Raw genomic sequence first — 21837 nt, 5'->3', positions numbered from 1 at the left:
AATCATCTAATGGGACAAACATGAATATTTTTCTTGTACGATACTAGATCATATGGTTTGCGTTTTGAGTTTTTGTCCAAAAATACAATACAAATACATAACATCTGAATTTTTATTCTGTCGTACGAGAATTTTCAGAACTTTAGTAACCTCTTAGTTTTCAATTATGGAGATTAGCATGCAAAAAAAAAAAGACGATCATTCGTCTGATAATCTCATCGTGTGTACCAGGCTTAAGTCTGCTTTCACACTGTTCTGCTGAAAAAACGCATCAAAAATGCATATACGTTTTTGATGTGTTTCCGGGTGCATTTCTGGGTGCCTGTTACCCAGCATGCACATGTGAAACTTGGACCTGTGACTCAAAATACGCAAAGTGTTTTTGGTGCATTTTCAAATTTCTATTTGTTTTCAATGGGGTGGTTTCGAAAACTACACCAAAGATGCTGCAAGCAAGACTTTTCAAAACGCATCTTTCCTGCATTTTTTTTTTTTTTTTTTTTTTTTTTTTTTTTTTTTTAGCAAGGTGAAAACGCATCAGTGTGAAAGGCCCCTTAACAGCGAGACAAACCTAAAACATGAAGTTGGCGCCTGTACTTTGGCCATCTCTGGACAATAAACGATATTCTTATTCTCCAAAACAATTCATACACATCCACTACTTATTGGCCCTGAAATTCTTCATGAAATTGTTTCCTACTGCCTCCTCCTTGTTAAAAAAAAAAAAAAAAAAAAAAGGAATTTAGAGATTTGGTAAAGGTACTTTGAGATAAGATTTCGTCCATGTCATGCAGGCAGTGACATAGACACCACCTCCTGTAAAGAGAAAAAGAGCAAAGACTTGAGACCGAAACATCACATGACCTAATATTGAGGTGAGTACAAGTAAAGTATAGGTACAGTGGAACCTCGGATTACGAGCATAGTCCATTCCAGGAGTATGCTCGTAATCCAAAGTACTCGCATATCAAAGCGAGTTTTCCCACTGAAGTCAATGGAAAAGAAAATAATTTATTTCGCATTGACTTCAATGGAATGCAATACCGCATGCGGCCAGAGGCGGGTGGCGCCGGAGAGCCTTGGAAATGGCCGAAAAGGCCCGAGCACACTTCGGCTGACCTCTGCAAACCTCGGAAAGAATCCGTTCACGAGCCTTTCCAAGGTTTGCCGAGGTCAGCCGAACTGTCCTTGGGCCTTTCCGTGCATTTCCGAGTGCCGACGATCGGCGCTGTTCGGCTCCGTTCAGCGCCCTCCGCCTCATACCAAAAGCAGTACTGCACACCGCTTTTGGTCTGAATCCTGCTCGTTTTGCAAGACAACACTTGCAAACAGAGTTAGGATTTTTAGAAATACAGTGCCCAGTTTGCGAAACGCTAGTTAACCGCGTTACTCGCAAACCGAGGTTCCACTGTAGGTGTTTTTTTTTTTTTTAACCCCAGCTATTAGAGGAGAAGGCAGTGGCAGGGAGGAGGGCAGCTTGAAGATCAGTTTTAACAATTCAATCATTAAAGTGTGTATATATGTATGTGTGTGTATGTGTGTGTATATGTATATATATATATTAATTTCTAAACCACTGGTAACAAAAGTGAGTACACCCCTAAGTGAAAATGTCCAAATTGGGCCCAAAGTGTCAATATTTTGTGTGGCCACCATTATTTTCCAGCACTGCCTTAACCCTCTTGGACATGGAGTTCACCAGAGCTTCACAGGTTGTCACTGGAGTCCTCTTTCACTTCTCAATGAGGACATCACAGAGCTGGAGGATGTTAGAGACCTTGCGCTCCTCCACCTTCACTTTGAGGATGCCCCACAGATGCTCAATAGGGTTTAGGTCTGGAGACATGCTTGGCCAGTCCATCACCTTTACCCTCAGCTTCTTTAGCAAGGCAGTGGTTGTCTTGGGGTCGTTATCATGTTGGAATACTGCCCTGCGGCCCAGTCTCTGAAGAGAGGGGATAATGCTCTGCTTCAGTACATCACAGTACATGTTGGCATTCATGGTTCCCTCAATGAACTGTAGCTCCCCAGTGCCGGCAGCACTCATGCAGCCCCAGATCATGACACTCCCACCACCATGCTTGACTGTAGGCAAGACACACTTGTCTTTGTACTCCTCACCTGGTTGCCGCCACACACACTTGACACCATCTGAACCAAATAAGTTTATCTTGGTCTCCTCAGACCACAGGACAAGGTTCCAGTAATCCATGTCCTTAGCCTGATTGTCTTCAGCAAACTGTTTGCAGGCTTTCTTGTGCATCATCTTTAGAAGAGGCTTCCTTCTGGGATGACAGCCATGCAGACCAATATGATGCAGTGTGCGGCGTATGGTCTGAGCACTGACAGGCTGACCCCCCCACCCCTTCAACCTCTGCAGCAATGCTGGAAGCAATCATACTAGAGCTGCAAAGGGTGGGCCAACTAGGTTTGCCACCTCATCCCTTTAAACCCGAACACATATGAATTACACGGGTTCTGAGGCTAATTTTAACGCAGATAAGGCACCAAGTGAGTTGAATTACCACCTTAATCAGCCACTGGACCTGTGTAATTCATATGCGTTCGGGTTTAAAAGGCTGAGGTGGCAACCCTAGGGCCAACTCCATATTGAATCCTACGGACTAAGACTGGGATGCCATTACAGTTCATGTGCGTGTAAAAGCAGGCGTCCCAATACTTTGGCAATATAGTGTAAATACTTACATTGGTCCAAACTGAACCAATGTCGCTGTGTAAAAATTGCCATACCTAGAATTCATCTTTAAGGTCTCTTGCACACTGCAGCTTGAAAAAGCTCAGTACAGCTTATTTTTTTACTGAGCTAAAATACAGCCCATTAATTGTAATGTGCCTATGCACACAGACGCATAAACAAGCACCGTGTATTCTTCAGTAAAAAAAAAGAAAAATCTGCATTTTTAGTCAGTAATTTACGTCTCTTGCGCGCATACGCGCACCGTTACACGTTAACATATATTGAACGCGAGAATAAGTTTGCGCACATGCCCGGGAAAATGCGCGAATGCATAAGCACAAAAATGCACGAAAATACATACAAAAAGAGAGGCAGAAAAAATAAATGCTCAAGCAGGAGTATCGTGTGCAAAGAGGCCTAAACGCTTGCCTACTGCCTAATGCAGATTTACTACAGCAGATACATACATGCACGTCATCCAGCACTTCCGGGTAGGGGGTGCGTGTCCGCCACCCCAGCTGTGCTGCCATTCGCTACAGCACAAGCTGATGAGCAGGTCCCGTTTTTAATGATTTCTGTCCGGAACCCACCGCTCAGCTGAGGGAATGACAGGAGAGCCCTGTGTAGGTAAACAACACAGGGCTCTCTTCTGTCAGCATTGATGTGCCGTTTTTTTTCTCCTTGTAAAACGGGCAGTAAAAACCGTCACATTGCTTAGTAAAACAGCACACTGTACACACCGTAAACATTATTGGGTACACATTTAACCCTTTGATTGTTCTAGATGTTAACCCCTTCCCAGCCAGTGTCACTTTTTTAGTGACCGTGTATATTATCACTGATCACTGTATTAGTGTCAGTGGCAGGCAGTTAGTTTCTTTACCAAATAAGGGTAGCTGAATACATTTTGTCCAAAATTTATAGATTTTTTTTTTTCTCATTTCTTTTTTTATTGGAAGTTTTATAGCAGAAAGTAAAAAAATAAAATAATAATAAATAGAAAAATAAAAATAAATTAATAAAATATGTATTTTTTTTTCTGTTTTTGTTTTTTTCAAAACTCTTTTTTCGTTTTATATTGCAAGTCAGAGAGGACCCAACTTGGCTGGAGGTCCAGCATCATCTAGCGTTTTTCTCCTCATCCTGATTGTTCTTGGCCCGGGCCTTGCATTCAATGGACATCAGTTCTTACAATCGTGGAGGCTCATCATTACATATGGGCATTACCTAGGGCGTTCTTCATGCGAAAACAGTCTGTCTAGGAACCGCCACTCCTCCTCCTGACATCCACCCATCAAGGCATTTTGATATTTGTATAGTTTCCCCCCTAGAACCAGCCCACTGCTTTCATCAGAGCTGAGGGCTCCTGAAAGGAGTACTGTGGTCAGGGTTCTGTGATGTTTCTTAGGAAGCTATGTACAGCACCCTGCTGGCCCCTCCTGCCAGCCATGATCCGCTTGCATTGCATTTATTTTGCTTTTCGGCGCCTGTAAAGCATTGCAGCAGCGATCAGATCTGTCTGTGACCTTGTACGGGTCAGGCAGATGCACACTGACCGGAAGAATCAATGAGCTACCAGAGCGCTCAACAGTGCCATGGTAGTTCATTGAGAACTACAAGCCGACAGCCGCAAAGCCTGACGGGCACTGTAGTTTCCCATTCCCAGAGGACTGTGTATGAGTGACGTAGCCAGGTGGGCGGAGAAGATGCCCACCCGCTGTCACTGGGAAGGAGGGGAGAGGGGGGGAATGGCTGCAGCTGCTGGAACATGTTAAATGTTCCACCCTAAATCCAGGTGGAACATGTAACATGTTCCAAAAGGTGAACTTTAAAGAGGCTGACTGAGCTGTTACAAGGACTTTTCAAGACAGCCTGACTATGCCCACCCTTTCCACCCACCTCCTCCAATCGTAGAAACTGTACTACAGCTTCTATCAGTAAAATTGGATCTATGAATGGAGGCGGGGCAGATGATTGATTAGACCGGTCTGCCCCCTCCATTCATAGATCACATTTCATTCATAGAAACTCTATTACAGATTCTGTGAATGGAGAAGGTGGGTGGTGAGTTTTGGAGAGTACCTGCCACAGTTCTGTTAGCCCCATTAACCCTCGCTGCACTGGAAGATTATGGCAGTGGGGGGTGGGTTAATCGGAGGAGGAAAAACTACATGAACCATATATGGAATGGGATAATAAAACCTATCCAGGCACAAAGACATAAATTATATAGAAAAACTTTTCTGCCGTCTAGTGCCTGGTAGGTCATGGAATGAATCCCCTATTCCACCAATGTCTTCATCTTAAAGTCGTTACTAAACCCACAACAGTAAAATCAGTCTGTATATCCAGTAAAGTATGCTTGTTATACTCCCTGTCGAAACTAAAGGGGTCTGCATTGTGTAAAAATGCTGTTTGATCCTGTTTTCTCTGATCCTCCCCTTCTTTTACTGTTCCCAATCCATCTCCTGACATTAGAGCCTTGGGGGCACTCTGCACATGCTCAGTTTGGTGTGTATTGCTAGAAAGTTTTTTTTTTTAATTTTGTTTCCTTTCTGGGAGAGTGCATGTGATTGGCACAAGGCCAATCAGCAGTGCCCAGACAGAGGTTTGGGGGCCCTGCAGCCTCATAGGACATTCAGAGGAGAATGAAAACTCCTTCTACAAGCTTTAACCACTGGGCACTTAAACCCCCTTCCTAACCAGACCAATTTTCAGCTTTCGGTGCTCTCACACTTTGACAATTACTCAGTCATGCAACACTGTACCCATATGAAATTTTTGTCCTTTTTTTCACACAAATAGAGCTTTCTTTTGGTGGTATTTAATCACTGCTGGGTATTTTATTTTTTGCGCTATAAAGCAAAAAAGACTGAAAATTCGGTAAAAAAAAAAAAAATTCTTTGTTTCTGTTAAAATTTATTGGCAGAGTATTGGCGTGTTGCACAGTATTGCAGAGTATTGCAGATTATTGGCACTGAGCAGCGCTGTGGGCACTACACATCCAGCCCACAGCGCTGCTGCAATCTCTCCCCCTCTCCCCTCGCACTGTACAGATCGGTACAGAGAGGGGAGGGAGGAACCGGCGTCATGACGTGACGTCGGTTTGTTTACACGTGATCGCTCCATCATTTGACGGAACGATCACGTGGTAAACGGCCGCAGTCAGCGGCTATTTACTGTGATCCGTGATGCGCCGGGTCTGGTCACGGATGTTCCCAGGGGGGCGCGCGGGAGCGGACGTCCTCCCAGAATAAGCCGACCACGCTGTAGCCGTCTTTCGGCTATGGCCCGGTCGGCAAGTGGTTAAAGTGGGAGTAAACTCCTGTGTATGATTTTTACCTATAGGTAAGCCTATAATAAGGCTTATAATGAGGCTTACCTATAGGTGCTGTAAATATCTCCTAAATGTGCACAGTTTAGGAGATATTTTACTTTAGATGCATACCTGTGCCATTCCTTCAGAGCCGTGCCGTAAACAGTGACAGTGATGACATCACTGGCTCAGCCATTCATAGTTACATAGTTACATAGTAGGTGAGGTTGAAAAAAGACACAAGTCCATCAAGTCCAACCTATGTGTGTGATTATATGTCAGTATTACATTGTATATCCCTGTATGTTGCAGTCATTCAGGTGCTTATCTAATAGTTTCTTGAAGCTATCAATGCTCCCCGCTGAGACCACCACCTGTGGAAGGGAATTCCACATCCTTGCCGCTCTTACAGTAAAGAACCCTCTACGTAGTTTAAGGTTAAACCTCTTTTCTTCTAATTGTAATGAGTGGCCACGAGTCTTATTAAACTCTCTTCTGCGAGAAAGTTTTATCCCTATTGTGGGGTCACCAGTACGGTATTTGTAAATTGAAATCATATCCCCTCTCAAGCGTCTCTTCTCCAGAGAGAATAAGTTCAGTGCTCGCAACCTTTCCTCATAACCAAGATCCTCCAGACCCCTTATTATCTTTGTTGCCCTTCTTTGTACTCGCTCCATTTCCAGTACATCCTTCCTGAGGACTGGTGCCCAGAACTGGACAGTACACTCCAGGTGCGGCCGGACCAGAGTCTTGTAGAGTGGGATAATTATCGTTTTATCTCTGGAGTTGATCTCCCTTTTAATGCATGCCAATATTCTGTTTGCTTTGTTAGCAGCAGCTTGGATTGCATGCCATTGCTGAGCCTATCATCTACTAGGACCCCCAGATCCTTTTCCATCCTAGATTCCCCCAGAGGTTCTCCCCCCAGTGTATAGATTGCATTCATATTTTTCACCCAAATGCATTATTTTACATTTTTCTACATTGAACCTCATTTGCCATGTAGTCGCCCACCCCATTAATTTGTTCAGGTCTTTTTGCAAGGTTTCCACGTCCTGCGGAGAAGATATTGCCCTGCTTAGCTTAGTATCGTCTGCAAATACAGAGATTGAACTGTTTATCCCATCCTCCAGGTCGTTTATGAACAAATTAAATAGGATTGGTCCCAGCACAGAAGCCTGGGGAACCCCACTACCCACCCCTGACCATTCTGAGTACTCCCCATTTATCACCACCCTCTGAACTCGCCCTTGTAGCCAGTTTTCAATCCATGTACTCACCCTATGGTCCATGCCAACGGACCTTATTTTGTACAGTAAACGTTTATGGGGAACTGTGTGAAGTGCTTTTGCAAAATCCAGATACACCACGTCTACGGGCCTTCCTTTATCTAGATGGCAACTCACCTCCTCATAGAAGGTTAATAGATTGGTTTGGCAAGAACGATTCTTCATGAATCCATGCTGATTACTGCTAATGATACCGTTCTTATTACTAAAATCTTGTATATAGTCCCTTACCATCCCCTCCAAGAGTTTACATACTATTGATGTTGGGCTAACTGGTCTGTAATTCCCAGGGATGTATTTTGGGCCCTTTTTAAATATTGGTGCTACATTGGCTTTTCTCCAATCAGCTGGTACCATTCCAGTCAGTAGACTATCTGTAAAAATTAGGAACAACGGTCTGGCAATCACTTGACTTGACTTGACTTGACTTAGGGAACTTGAGTTCCCTAAGTACCCTCGGATGGAAGCCATCTGGTCCCGGTGATTTTGTTAACGTTAAGTTTCTCAAGTCTAATTTTAATTCTGTCCTCTGTTAACCATGGAGGTGCTTCCTGTGTTGTGTCAGGAGGATAAACACTGCAGTTTTGGTTACTGAAGCCCCCCGATTCACTCGTGAAGACTGAGGAGAAGAAGAAATTCAATACCTTCGCCATCTCCCCATCCTTTGTAACCAGATGTCCTTCCTCATTCTTTATGGGGCCAATATGGTCTGTCCTCCCTTTTTTACTGTTTACATACTTAAAGAATTTCTTGGGATTTTTTTTGCTCTCCTCCGCTATGTGTCTTTCATGTTCTATCTTAGCCGTCCTAATTGCACCCTTACATTTCTTGTTGCATTCTTTATAATGTCTGAATGCTGATGATGATCCCTCATCCTTGTATTTTTTGAAGGCCTTCTCCTTTGCTTTTATATGCATTTTTACATTGGAGTTAAGCCATCCAGGATTTTTGTTCGCTCTTTTAAATTTATTACCCAATGGGATACATTGGCTAATGCCCTTATTTAATATGCTCTTAAAGCAAACCCATCTCTCCTCCGTATTCATTCTTTCTTTCTAATATTTTATCCCAATTTATGCCTTTTAGCAAGGTTTGTAGTTTAGATTCATATCGCTGAAGCCCACGAATCCAGAAAGAAGACGGGTAAAGATGGAAGTGCCTTCAGTGATGACAGAGTGCCGCTGGAGGGCTTTGTGTTCAGGTAAGTCTGTGATAATGTGCTAGTATACGATTCATACTAGCACATTATGACTTAAACTGCCTGGTGCCCGATTTTTTTTTTTTTTTTTGTTTTGTTTTATGCGGATTACTACAAGCTTTAACCAGACACTGTAGAAATCACAAGACTACTATATACTGCTGATGAGAAAAGGTATTTAGCAGTTTATATTTACTAAAATAATTGCATTTCCATGTTCTGTGTATTGTGGGAGACCAGATATATTGAATGCAGGGTCCTGGGTTTAGTAACGTTTTAAAGTTGCCCTGTCTATTAGCAGGGCTTTTTTCAGCTGGAACTTGGTGGAACTCAGTTCCACCACCTCTGGCTCAGGCCCTTCGCTCCCTGCTCACCACTGTCACTTGTAAACAGATGTTCAGCTTCTGTGTTTACAAGCGACTGCTTGTCTCCCAATGGCTCCCACAGATCTGATCTCCTGAGCGGCTCCCACTGAGTGCAGGATGGGGACAAGGGAGATGCAGGTTCCTGGGGTGCAGTGCAGATGCCAACACCCCAGCTGAATACAGCAACAAAAGTAAGACATGTGGAAGATGGTGGAGCGTTTAAGGAGGGGGGAGAAGATGGGGTGGGGGGATTGCATGCCGAGGTCAGCAGAAGAGGAGTGGAAGTGAGATGTAGATGGGGATGCAGGGGAAAGCAGTGAAAGAAGACTGAACTCTGCACTTTGTGTGTAGTGCACCCCTGAACTCTACACTATATATTTAGCGCACCCCTGAACTCTGCACTATGTACATAGCGCACCCCTGAACTCTGCACTGTGTACATAGCGCACCCCTGACCTCTGCACTGAGTACATAGCGCACCCCTGAACTCTGCACTGAGTACATAGCGCACCCCTGAACTCTGCACTGTGTACATAGCGCACCCCTGAACTCTGCACTGTGTACATAGCGCACCCCTGACCTCTGCACTGTGTACATAGAGCACCCCTGACCTCTGCACTGTGTACATAGAGCACCCCTGAACTCTGCACTGTGTACATAGCGCACCCCTGAACTCTGCACTGAGTACATAGCGCACCCCTGAACTCTGCACTGAGTACATAGCGCACCCCTGAACTCTGCACTGTGTACATAGCGCACCCCTGAACTCTGCACTGTGTACATAGCGCACCCCTGAACTCTGCACTGTGTACATAGCGCACCCCTGAACTCTGCACTGTGTACATAGCGCACCCCTGAACTCTGCACTGTGTACATAGCGCACCCCTGAACTCTGCACTGTGTACATAGCGCACCCCTGAACTCTGCACTGTGTACATAGCGCACCCCTGACCTCTGCACTGTGTACATAGCGCGCCCCTGACCTCTGCACTGTGTACATAGAGCGCCCCTGAACTCTGCACTGTGTACATAGCGCGCCCCTGAACTCTGCACTGTGTACATAGCGCGCCCCTGAACTCTGCACTGTGTACATAGCGCGCCCCTGAACTCTGCACTGTGTACATAGCGCGCCCCTGAACTCTGCACTGTGTACATAGCGCGCCCCTGAACTCTGCACTGTGTACATAGCGCGCCCCTGAACTCTGCACTGTGTACATAGCGCGCCCCTGAACTCTGCACTGTGTACATAGCGCGCCCCTGAACTCGGCACTCTGTGTAACCCACCCAGAACTCTGCACATAACGCACTCTTGATTTAATGCCCCTTTAAGACCCTCCCACATTGAAAGGTGTGAGTGTGGGGGGGGGGGGGTAGTGGTTGAGTTCCTGCACCTATTTTCTGAGAAAAAAAGCCCTGTCTATTGGTGTAATGAATAGTGTACACAGGCCAGGCAGTATGTGTCCAGTAAAGGTCAAGGCCAAGAAGTCACATGTATTACAATCCCGCCTGTCATACAGTAATGTGTACAGTAAGCACAGAGTTTCATTTAAAATGACCCCCACACTTAGAAGCCCCAGCGCTATATGTTATGCATTGTAGCACCAAACTCAGTCACTTTTTTTTTTTAAGGAAATTAAAACCCATAAATTCTGTTTAGTGTTGGCTATGCATGGCTGTCACGGAGAGCTATAATGCCCCCTAAAACCTTGGGTTGCTTTTCACCTTTCATAAATTCCTAGGGAGATTCTATACAAAAAATAATTTTCAGCTCCGTGGCTCATTGTTATTCAAACTTGATTGATCGTCGTCATTTACCCAGCGAAGAAGTTAAGTGCTCCTGTCATTTCGGAGAGTATAATTGGGACGTTTCACAGGTCACTGATAGTGGCAGGGTTTCCCTTTTGATTAGTGTTAGACTGATAACAAAAATTACAGTTTCCAGTGATGGATGGGGCCCATAGTGTCTAAACGCAGCGCTCGAGCATTGTACCTAAACAAAATGAATTTGCATCTGATTATGTGCTTAAAGAGTAGAAGCTGGAAACCCGTGCTTCTTATTATTAAAGGGAGAGGAAGACCGGAGAGAGGGATGTTGTCCTTATCAATACAAAGGTTTTCTTTGGTATCCAAGTTTCCTCCAATTTATGACCTACATCTTTTTAAAGAGCACCTGTGCTTATGTCATGAACATAAAGCTGAGGATCAGGAGGTGAAGAACTGGATTTGGTTTTCCAGTGATAAAGCTTTTACTGTATTTTGAAGAAGGTGCCCCGTTTAAAGGTTAAATAGCCTATGTAATCAAGGGGCCCATGAAAAACTGTGCAGCATTAAATAATTGTTTTTTCTCATAATTACTGTATATATCGGCGTATAACACGCACATTCATTTTAAGAGGGAAGTTTCAGGAAAAAAACCTTACATTTTAAATAAGGAACTCTGAAGCAAAATAAGGGTCATTGCCCATCTGCAGCCTCATCATTGCCATCAATGCAGCATCTGCAGCCTCACAAGTGCCATCAATGCAGCCTCATCAGTCCACATCAATGCAGCAGCCTTTGCCATTGCCATCAATGCAGCAGCCTTTGCCATTGCCATCAATGCAGCAGCCTTTGCCATTGCCATCAATGCAGCAGCCTTCGCCATTGCCATCAATGCAGCAGCCTTTGCCATTGCCATCAATGCAGCAGCCTTTGCCATTGCCATCAATGCAGCATCTGCAGCCTCACAAGTGCCATCAATGTAGCCTCATCAGTCCACATCAATGCAGCCTCGCCATTGCCATTAATGCAGCAGCCTTTGCCATTGCCATCAATGCAGCAGCCTTTGCCATTGCCATCAATGCAGCAGCCTTTGCCATTGCCATCAATGCAGCAGCCTTTGCCATTGCCATCAATGCAGCAGCCTTTGCCATTGCCATCAATGCAGCAGCCTTTGCCATTGCCATCAATGCAGCAGCCTTTGCCATTGCCATCAATGCAGCAGCCTTTGCCATTGCCATCAATGCAGCAGCCTTTGCCATTGCCATCAATGCAGCAGCCTTTGCCATTGCCATCAATGCAGCAGCCTTTGCCATTGCCTTCAATGCAGCCTGATCGATGTCCATCTGCAGCCTAGAGGGGACAGGGAGGGGGGCAGCATGAGCGCCGACAGATTACATACAGCGAGAATCTCCTATGATAGATAGAACAGTGGTCCAATGGCGGCCCAGGAGACGGGACTTCTTATTACAGAGGCTGCCAAGTAAACAGGAGATTCTGACGGCGCTCGTCCCGCCCCCCTCCCCGTCCCCTCTGAGGCAGCTAAAATTGAAGTATCGGCGTGTAACACGCACACGATATTTGCACCCAATTTTCAGGGGGAAAAAGTGCGTGTTATATGCCAATAAATACAGTATATATTAAAGTTTTTCAAATTTATTATTGCAGGGTAAATAGAAAAGAAAAAAATATATAACATAACAGAAGTACAGCAAAGAAAACCTTTCATATTGTTGATATTATTGGATTTTACAAAATTGGAAATGTACACATCAGACTGAATCAGATACAGTGCCTTGAAAAAGTATTCATACCCCTTGAAATGTTCCACATTTTGTCATGTTACCAAAAATGTAAATGTCTTTTATTGAAATTTTTTATGTGATAGACCAACACAAATTGGCACATAATTGTGAACTGGAAGGCAAAGGTTAAATCAATGCAGCATCTGCAGCCTCACAAGTGCCTCAATGCAGCCTCATCAGTCCACATCAATGTAGCCTCACCATTGCCATCAATGCAGCAGCCTTTGCCATTGCCATCAGTGCAGCAGCCTTCGCCATTGCCATCAGTGCAGCAGCCTTCGCCATTGCCATCAGTGCAGCAGCCTTCGCCATTGCCATCAATGCTGTGTTGTAGTACTAGTTCCACTGGGTTTGCACACCAAATTTGGGGTTCCTAGCACCAAGTGGCCCCGAGACACGGGGCCCCATATTCGGTAAACTGTGTCCATCTGCAGCAATGTCATTTCGTGACCCTTTGGGGCCAGAGACCCCAAATTTTGGCTGCATCTAGGGGGCATCTAGGAACCCTTAACTACCGAGTTTGAAGTTTGGGGGACCTATGGCTGCAAATGGGCACAGTGAGGCTGCAAATGGGCATTGTTGACCCTCTTTTCCACTTACAGTAGCTGCGCATTTCCCACCTTTAGGCTTATACTCGAGTCAATAAGTTTTTTTTTCCCCAGTTTTTTGTGGTAAAATTAGGTGCCTCGGCTTATATTCGGGTCAGCTTATACTCGGGTATATACTGTACGTTTTTAGTTGTAACAGGGCTCGACAAATCTCAGGCACCAGGTCGCCATGGCGACTATAAATTGCGTCCTGGGCATTGTCAGCCCATTCACTGTTGGTACCAGGCGCAGGGATGCACAATTCCTTTCACCCAAAGCCGGGGACATGTAGTTTTGGGCGCCGGGCAGGTAAGCAATCAGGCATGTCTCTCATTAAAGAGAACCCCCCCCCCCCCCAAAAAAAAAAAAGTCCCACAAAAGAAATCATGGGAAAAAAAAGTGAAGTAAAAAAATATATTTTTTATAATTGTAAAAAATGTAGGTTACACCCAAGCACATAAAATCCCCCCCCCCCCAAAAAAATGAGACCCCCCCACCCCCACATATACGCATATACAAACATAAACGCATGTGTTGGGGCACCTGCAAAGATTGATTGTGATACACATATTACATATCGATATCGCCACACATGCCGGAATGAGAGCAATAATTCTAGCTTTTTTATTCTCTAGGGTGTCACAGGGCTACATAAGAGAAGGAAAAGGGGGGAGGTAAGGGAAAGGTACATTTTAGGATGATGGTGGTTCATGCCAACCGAGATGGTCAATTAATGTTACCTGTCAGATAAGTTATGATCCGAAAAGGACTGCAACCTCTTCAGAATATACAAACGTGTTCCATATCCCCCAGGTCTTGGAGTACTTTTCACCTGGTCTTTATTTTTTATCCATCAGTCCATGGTGAAAAACCTGAAATGTACTTTCTTTTTGTTTTTTTTTTTGTTTTTTTTTATTCAGATGTCCATGTTAAAGAATATGGCAAGCAATATGCAGCATTGGAGCAAAAACGTGTTTAAAAAGGATCTGCACCCCCACCCCGGTTTCTTCTTTTGTTACCCCTCCCCCTTACCTTAACCACTTCCGGGCCACCCACCGCACCTATACTGCGACAGGGTAGCCTGGCTGAGCGAACTGATGTACCTGTACGTCATTCCTTGCATTAGATACAGCAGGCGTGCGCCACGGGAGCTCGCCCGCGGGTCCGGAGGACTCGAAGTCCCCCAACCACCCGTGATCGCGGTGTGGAGAGGCAGAATGAGGATCTGCCTATGTAAACAATGCGGATCTCCATTCTGACAGGGGAGGAGAGCGAGAACAGTTTTTCCTAGTGATCAGGAACAGCGATCTCTCTCTACTCCCAGTGAGCCCATCCCCCTGACAGTTAGACAACACCTCCCTAGAGAACACTTACCCCTTCGATCACCACTAGTGTTAACCCCTTCCCTGCCAGTGCCATTTATACAGTGATCAGTGCATTTGTATAGCACTGGTCACCAAAAACTGTCACTTGGGGTCAGAATTGTCTGCCGCATTGTCGCAGTCCCGCTAAAAATCGCAGATCGCTGCCATTATTGGTAAAAACAATAAAAATTTTTTTTTTAAAAGTCCCTAAATCTCTCCCCTATTTTGTAGACGCTATAACTTTTGTGCAAACCAATGAATATACGCTTATTGCGATTTTTATTTTTACCAAAAATATGTAGCAGAATACATATTGGCCTAAACTGATGAATACATTTTATATATATATATATGTATGTATGTATGTATGTATGTATGTCATTTTTTCAAAATTGTCAGTCCTTCTTTCGGGGCTGAAGTGTTGAGGTAGTAACTGCACATTTCAGATACAGATCCACCGATGCCCTAATGAAATCTTCTCATGCCTTGCCACAGCTCCATTTGCACTGCCATGTTCTCTCTGATGTCATTTAGAGACCCCGCCGGTTCTTCCTGGTTCGGCGGGCAGGCCCCCCAATGACGCGCTGACATGCCTGCCCCCTCCTCCTCTTCTAAACAGAAGGCTATGTCTCCTGGAAAATGTGATGTGCATATTCCGGGAGGCACAGTGGGCAATGTGCACTTCATTCGACTAAGGTGACTGACTGTGCATGGGGAGGTGGGGCCAGGCATTTTTTCCTACAAAAAAAAAGGTAAAAAAATCACAGCGCAATAAAGAAAGAGGATGGAAGGATGGGGTGGAGTGGAGGGAAATAGCAAAAGAGGGTGAAAATCTGCTTTAAGGTAATTTTAGCCATATTAGTGCACTTGCAGCCACACAGTTAAGTCCCGGTGGTCACACTTTTTTATTTGTACTAACACTTAATATGGCTACACTCACCTTAAGTTTGATGGAAGATTCTGCATATAGCAGCATAAAGGAGCAAATCTATGAAACTATGCCCCTTAATGATCCTTTAGAGTTGAAGAAACAATGCTGCCCTGTACTCTTCTCTGTTTTTGCATCATGATATGTCACAGATGGAAACCAACAAATAAAGGCTCTAAATAGTTCCTGGTTCTACTATACCATAATATGGTAGAGATGTCGCACACTGTTCCTGGTTCTACTATACCATAATATGGTAGAGATGTCGCACACTGTTCCTGGTTCTACTATACCATAAAATGGAAGAGATGTCGCACACTGTTCCTGGTTCTACTATACCATGATATGGAAGAGATGCCACACATGGTTCCTGGTTCTACTATACCATAATATGGAAGAGATGTCGCACACTGTTCCTGGTTCTACTATACCATAATATGGAAGAGATGTCGCACACTGTTCCTGGTTCTACTATACCATAATATGGAAGAGATGTCGCACACTGTTCCTGGTTCTACTATACCATGATATGGAAGAGATGTCACACATGGTTCCTGGTTCTACTATACCATGATATGGAAGAGATGTCGCACACGGTTCCTGGTTCTACTATACCATGATATAGAAGAGATGTCGCACACGGTTCCTGGTTCTACTATACCATAATATGGAAGAGATGTCGCACACTGTTCCTGGTTCTACTATACCATAATATGGAAGAGATGTTGCACACTGTTCCTGGTTCTACTATACCATGATATAGAAGAGATGCCACACACGGTTCCTGGTTCTACTATACCATAATATGGAAGAGATGTCGCACACTGTTCCTGGTTCTACTATACCATAATATGGAAGAGATGTCACACATGGTTCCTGGTTCTACTATACCATAAAATGGAAGAGATGTCACGCATGGTTCCTGGTTCTACTATACCATAATATGGAAGAGATGTCACACATGGTTCCTGGTTCTACTATACCATAATATGGAAGAGATGTCGCACACTGTTCCTGGTTCTACTATACCATAATATGGAAGAGATGTTGCACACTGTTCCTGGTTCTACTATACCATGATATAGAAGAGATGCCACACATGGTTCCTGGTTCTACTATACCATAATATGGAAGAGATGTCGCACACTGTTCCTGGTTCTACTATACCATAATATGGAAGAGATGTCACACATGGTTCCTGGTTCTACTATACCATAAAATGGAAGAGATGTCACGCATGGTTCCTGGTTCTACTATACCATAATATGGAAGAGATGTCACACATGGTTCCTGGTTCTACTATACCATAAAATGGAAGAGATGTCACGCATGGTTCCTGGTTCTACTATACCATAAAATGGAAGAGATGTCGCACATGGTTCCTAAGTTTTTAAAAAGTTCCCATGTGCATAGTGCTATGGGGACACCATAAACCATTATTTATTTATTTCTTAAGGTTATGTTCTGTGGTTATTTTTTTTTTTGCAAATGGCACCTAGCATAGTTTTCTTTAACGTTTCTCTTGTGTTCTAATATTGTAGGTAGGAGCCAGTGAGGATGAGGATGAAGATGATTTTGAAGAGGTCCCGGAGAAGGAAGGTTACGAACCTCGCATTCCAGACCACCTTCGCGCAGAGTGCGGTGAGTTTGCCCAGCTGCGAGAAGCTTTATCCCAGCATGTTACTGCAGCAGTAAAGTAAATAAACAGCCATTATGAAGTAATAAAAGGATCACTAGTGTGCGTAATCTCTCAGACTGCTGCAAGGAAGTCATTACAGAGATAGGAAAGGCGCGATTGGCCACAGATAAACAAATACTTTGTAGGGGAAGAGGCGGCTGAGACTGCGGGCTTATTTCATTCAGTCATGTAGCCGTGTAGTTTAAAGCCTGCCGCTGTTATGTGCACTACAAAGGAATATTTATAAAAGGATATTTATTTCCCGGGGAAGAAAAATATACCGCTTCACACGCCTCTCTTGTAAATGGCTTTTCCTGGCGCGCTCGAATTACAGTAAATCTGTTTAATTAAATCCCATTATAAGGAGTGATATGACACCTCCTGGCATTGTACAATTATACTCTCTCGGAGGTTTCTCCGGGTATATAAAACTGAGCCATGCGAGGAGCCGCTCTGTGCGCTTTATAAAGGCATGCACATTAGCTTTTTCGCTACCGGTATGCGAGTAATGAGATCACAAAATATTTTAATATTAAGGCAAAGACTAAGGTAAACTCTACATAAATAGCCCCACTGTTATTGTTTTAATGTACCAGAAATAAAATCTACTGTTAAACAGAGATGGCGGTTAGTGAATGTGGTAACATGTATATAGCGTAAAAGTCAAGGTGTGTTTTTTTTTTTTTTTTTTTTCCTTTTTTTTTTTTTTTTTTTTTTTTTTTTTTTTAAATCAATGAGGTTATAAGCCTTTTTCCTTATTTTCTTTGTAATAAGGTTATATGTAAAGCATAAAGGTGTAGGGTTTTTTTAAAAAGAGTTTCTAAACACAAAAACAAAAATGGAATACATTGCAGCTTACCAGTCATTAGATTTGGTGGCTGCATTCATTTGTTTTTCCAGCCCCTTTCCTTTTATTTACACCTGGTGATCCTGCCAGTAACACACTTCTTGTATTTACTAGCCTAGCCCTTCTGTATTAGGGCAACAGAAACAAGATAGGACTACAGAACCCTGCCACACTCTTATTGTCCTTAACAGTTGAAGGTGGTTTCTGTAGTTCCCCAGAAAACAATTTATTTAGTTAGTTGGTAAGGTTGAAAAAAGACACTAGTCCATGCAGCTCAACCTGTGTACTTGGTGTATGTGTGTTCATGTCAATAATCATTTCCATATCCCTGTATATTGTGTTCACTAATGTTGCGTACACACGAGCGGACTTTCCGGCAAACTTTTCCGGCGTACCGGAGTCCGTCGGACAATTCGATCGTGTGTGTGGGCTCCAGCGGACTTTGTTTTCTCAAAAGTTGGACGGACTTAGATTTGAAACATGTTTCAATCTATCCGACGGACTCGAGTCCGGTCGAAAAGTCCGCTCGTCTGTATGCTAGTTCGACAGACAAAAAGCCACGCTAGGGCAGCTATTGGCTACTGGTTATGAACTTCCTTATTTTCGTCCGGTCGTACGTCATCACGTATGAATTCGTCGGACTTTGGTTGATTGTGTGTAGGCAAGTCCGTTCATTCAGAAAGTCCATCGTAAAGTCCATTGAAAAGTCCGCCGGGCAAAGTATGCCATAAAGTCCGCTCGCGTGTACGCGGCATAAGAGTTTTTTTTTTTTTTTTTTTTAAACTATCAATACTTCCTGCTGACACCACCCATTGTGGAAGAGAGTTCTACATTCTTCCCGCCCAAACAGTTAAAAAAGAAAAAAACTACACTCCTTGTGACAGCCACGGAAGTGCTAAAAAAAAATCCCCCTCCCCTCCCCTCCCCTCCCCTCCTCTCCCCTCCCCTCCCCTCCTCTCCCCTCCCCTCCTCTCCCCTCCCCTCCTCTCCCCTCTCCTCTCCTCTCCTCTCCCCTCCCTCTCTCTTCCATGTATTCTCTAGGGCCTCTGCTTAAAAAAAAATATAATGTTTTTTTGGCATTGTGGAGTGATGCAGAAGACCTTGTGCCAGTGAGTATTCTAAAGCGAAAGTGGTGATTTGATTTGTGAGACGATGAAGTTCTGTCCAGAATGGTTGTATTTGAGGGCAGGACCACCAGATGTGCAAAAGTGATCCCAACTCTTCATTACAATGCCAGCAATCCGTTTTCTTACGTGTAGACATTTACTGTCCCCTTGTGGATATATTTTTTTTTTCTTTCTGTAGCCCTTGTATCTCCAAACACAACTTTGTATTATAGAAATTACCTGTTGATCCCACCAGTCGCTACAGCCTCCTTCTTGGTGGCAATGATCTGCATGCTCATAGAGCCTGTGCAGCGCTGCCACCACAGTGTGCATGCTCTTCTTCCTGTATCAAGTAAGTCGTGCCTATTCTTGGCGTACTCAGGGAGGCTGGTATGACTCATAGGCAGCATCTCTGATACCTCCCCCCTACTTCTAGAAACTGGTAGATTCTAAAAGAATGAAAGTGGAGGTGAGGACGAACTGCCTGGAGTATTCTGAGGGTCCTGACAAATCCCTAACAGATGGGTTGGCAGGGGGCACCCCCCCCTCAAATACTCAGGGTCAGCCCAGCTGGGGCAGTGGAGTTCTGGTGGAAGTTGGAGATGGAGTGTTAGGTTGTAGGTGGCCCTTGTAGGTGCCTCCTAGTCTGATTGACCTCAACCCAATAGAACACCTTTGGGATGAATTAGAGCGGAGACTGCGAGACAGGCCTTCTCATCCAACATCAGTGCCTGACCTCGCAAACGTAAGAAATGGAAGAATGGTCAAACATTCCCATAGACACATTCCTAAATCTTGTGGACAGCCTCCCAGAAGAGTTGTAGCTGTTATAGCTGCAAAGGGTGGGCCAACTTAATATTAAACCCTACGGACGAAGACTGGGATGCCATTAAAGTTCATGTGCATGTAAGGGCAGGTGTCCCAATACTTCCAATACTTTTGGTAATATTGCGTGTGTATATGTGTGTGTATATATGTGTATATATATGTATGTGTGTATGTATATGTATATGTGTGTATATATATATTCTCACGAAAGTGAGTACAACCCTCACAATTCTGTAAATATTTTCTTCTATCTTTTCATGTGACAACATTGAAGAAATGACACTTTGCTACAATGTAAAGTAGTGAGTGTACAGCTTGTATAACAGTGTAAATTTGCTGTCCCCACAAAATAACTCACACAGCCATTAATGTCTAAACCGCTGGCAACAAAAGTGAGTACATCCCTAAGTGAAAATGTCCAAATTGGGCCCAATTAACCATTTTCCCTCCCCGGTGTCATATGACTTGTTAGTGTTACAAGGTCTCAGGTGTGAATGGGGAGCAGGTGTGTTAAACTTGGTGCTATCGCTCTCACTCTCTCATACTGGTCACTGGAAGTTCAACATGGCACCTCATGGCAAAGAACTCTCTGAGGATCTGAAAAAAAGAATCGTTGCTCTACATAAAGATGCCCTAGTCTATAAGAAGATTGCCAAGACCCTGAAACTGAGCTGCAGCACAATGGCCAAGACCATACAGCGGTTTAACAGGACAGGTTCCACTCAGAACAGGCCTCGCCATGGTCGACCAAAGAAACTGAGTGCACATGCTCAGCGTCCTATCCAGAGGTTGTCTTTGGGAAATAGACGTATGAGTGCTGCCAGCATTGCTGCAGAGGTTGAAGGGGTGGGGGGTCAGCCTGTCAGTGCTCAGACCATACGCTGCACACTGCATCAAATTGGTCTGCATGGTTGTCGTCCCAGAAGGAAGCCTCTTCTAAAGATGATACACAAGAAAGCCCGCAAACAGTTTGCTGAAGACAAGCAGACTAAGGACATGGATTACTGGAACCATGTCCTGTGATCTGATGAGACCAAGATAAACATATTTGGTTCAGATGGTGTCCGGTGTGTGTGGCGGCAACCAGGTGAGGAGCACAAAGACAAGTGTGTCTTGCCTACAGTCAAGCATGGTGGTGGGAGTGTCATGGTCTAGGGCTACATGCAGGGCTGGACTGGGACAAAAATTTGGCCCTGGACTTCATCATAACCGGCCCACTTTGATTTTGAGTGTCCCCAACAGCGTCCCCTTACATCAGTATGTCCCCATCAGCAGCCCCCTTCACATCAGTGTGTGCCCATCAGCAGCCCCCTTCACATCAGTGTGTCCCCATTAGCAGCCCCCTTCACATCAGTGTGTCCCCATCAGAGTTTCTCCATCAGCACCCCCCTTCACATCAGTGTGTCCACATCAGAGTTCCCACCAGCAGCCCCCTTCACATCAGAGTGTCCCCACCAGCAGCCCCCTTCACATCAGAGTGTCCCCATCAGAGTGTCCCCATCAGAAGCCCCCTTCACATCAGCGTGTCCCCATCAGAAGCCCCCTTCACATCAGCGTGTCCCCATCAGAAGCCCCCTTCACATCAGCGTGTCCCCATCAGAAGCCCCCTTCACATCAGCGTGTCCCCATCAGAAGCCCCCTTCACATCAGCGTGTCCCCATCAGAAGCCCCCTTCACATCAGCGTGTCCCCATCAGAAGCCCCCTTCACATCAGCGTGTCCCCATCAGAAGCCCCCTTCACATCAGCGTGTCCCCATCAGAAGCCCCCTTCACATCAGCGTGTCCCCATCAGAAACCCCCTTCACATCAGTTTGTCCCCATCAGAAGCCCCCTTCCCATCAGTGTGTCCACATCAGAGTCCCCACCAGTAGCCTCCTTCACATCAGTGTGTCCTCCCTCTCCTCCCCCTCCCACATATACTCACAGTTTTGAAGGGAGCTTCTTGTTCCTCTCTCCAGTCATGTGATAACAACTGATAAGGGGAGAGAGGAAGAAAAGTCTGCCGGCTGTCTATCTCCCCCTGCAGGCTGGAGGGAGCAGAAAGCCTAATGCTCTCTCCAGCAAGTGACG

General features: G+C 44.7%; 1 protein-coding gene across 1 annotated transcript in view; it reads left to right on the top strand.

Moving 5' to 3' along the window:
• The window catches only part of UVSSA (UV stimulated scaffold protein A), a 143647-nt gene that overhangs the window by 51528 nt on the left and 70282 nt on the right, over positions 1 to 21837 (top strand). The window contains exon 8 of the mRNA XM_073610939.1: positions 16850 to 16949. Within this exon, the coding sequence (XP_073467040.1) occupies positions 16850 to 16949 (100 nt within the window). The remainder of the gene's footprint in view (positions 1 to 16849; positions 16950 to 21837) is intronic.

The sequence above is a fragment of the Aquarana catesbeiana genome, linkage group LG01, assembly GCF_042186555.1.
Source record: "Aquarana catesbeiana isolate 2022-GZ linkage group LG01, ASM4218655v1, whole genome shotgun sequence".
NCBI classification, from domain to species: domain Eukaryota; kingdom Metazoa; phylum Chordata; class Amphibia; order Anura; family Ranidae; genus Aquarana; species Aquarana catesbeiana.
Note: the sequence above shows the minus strand (reverse complement) of the source record. Positions and strands in the feature narration are given on the sequence as shown.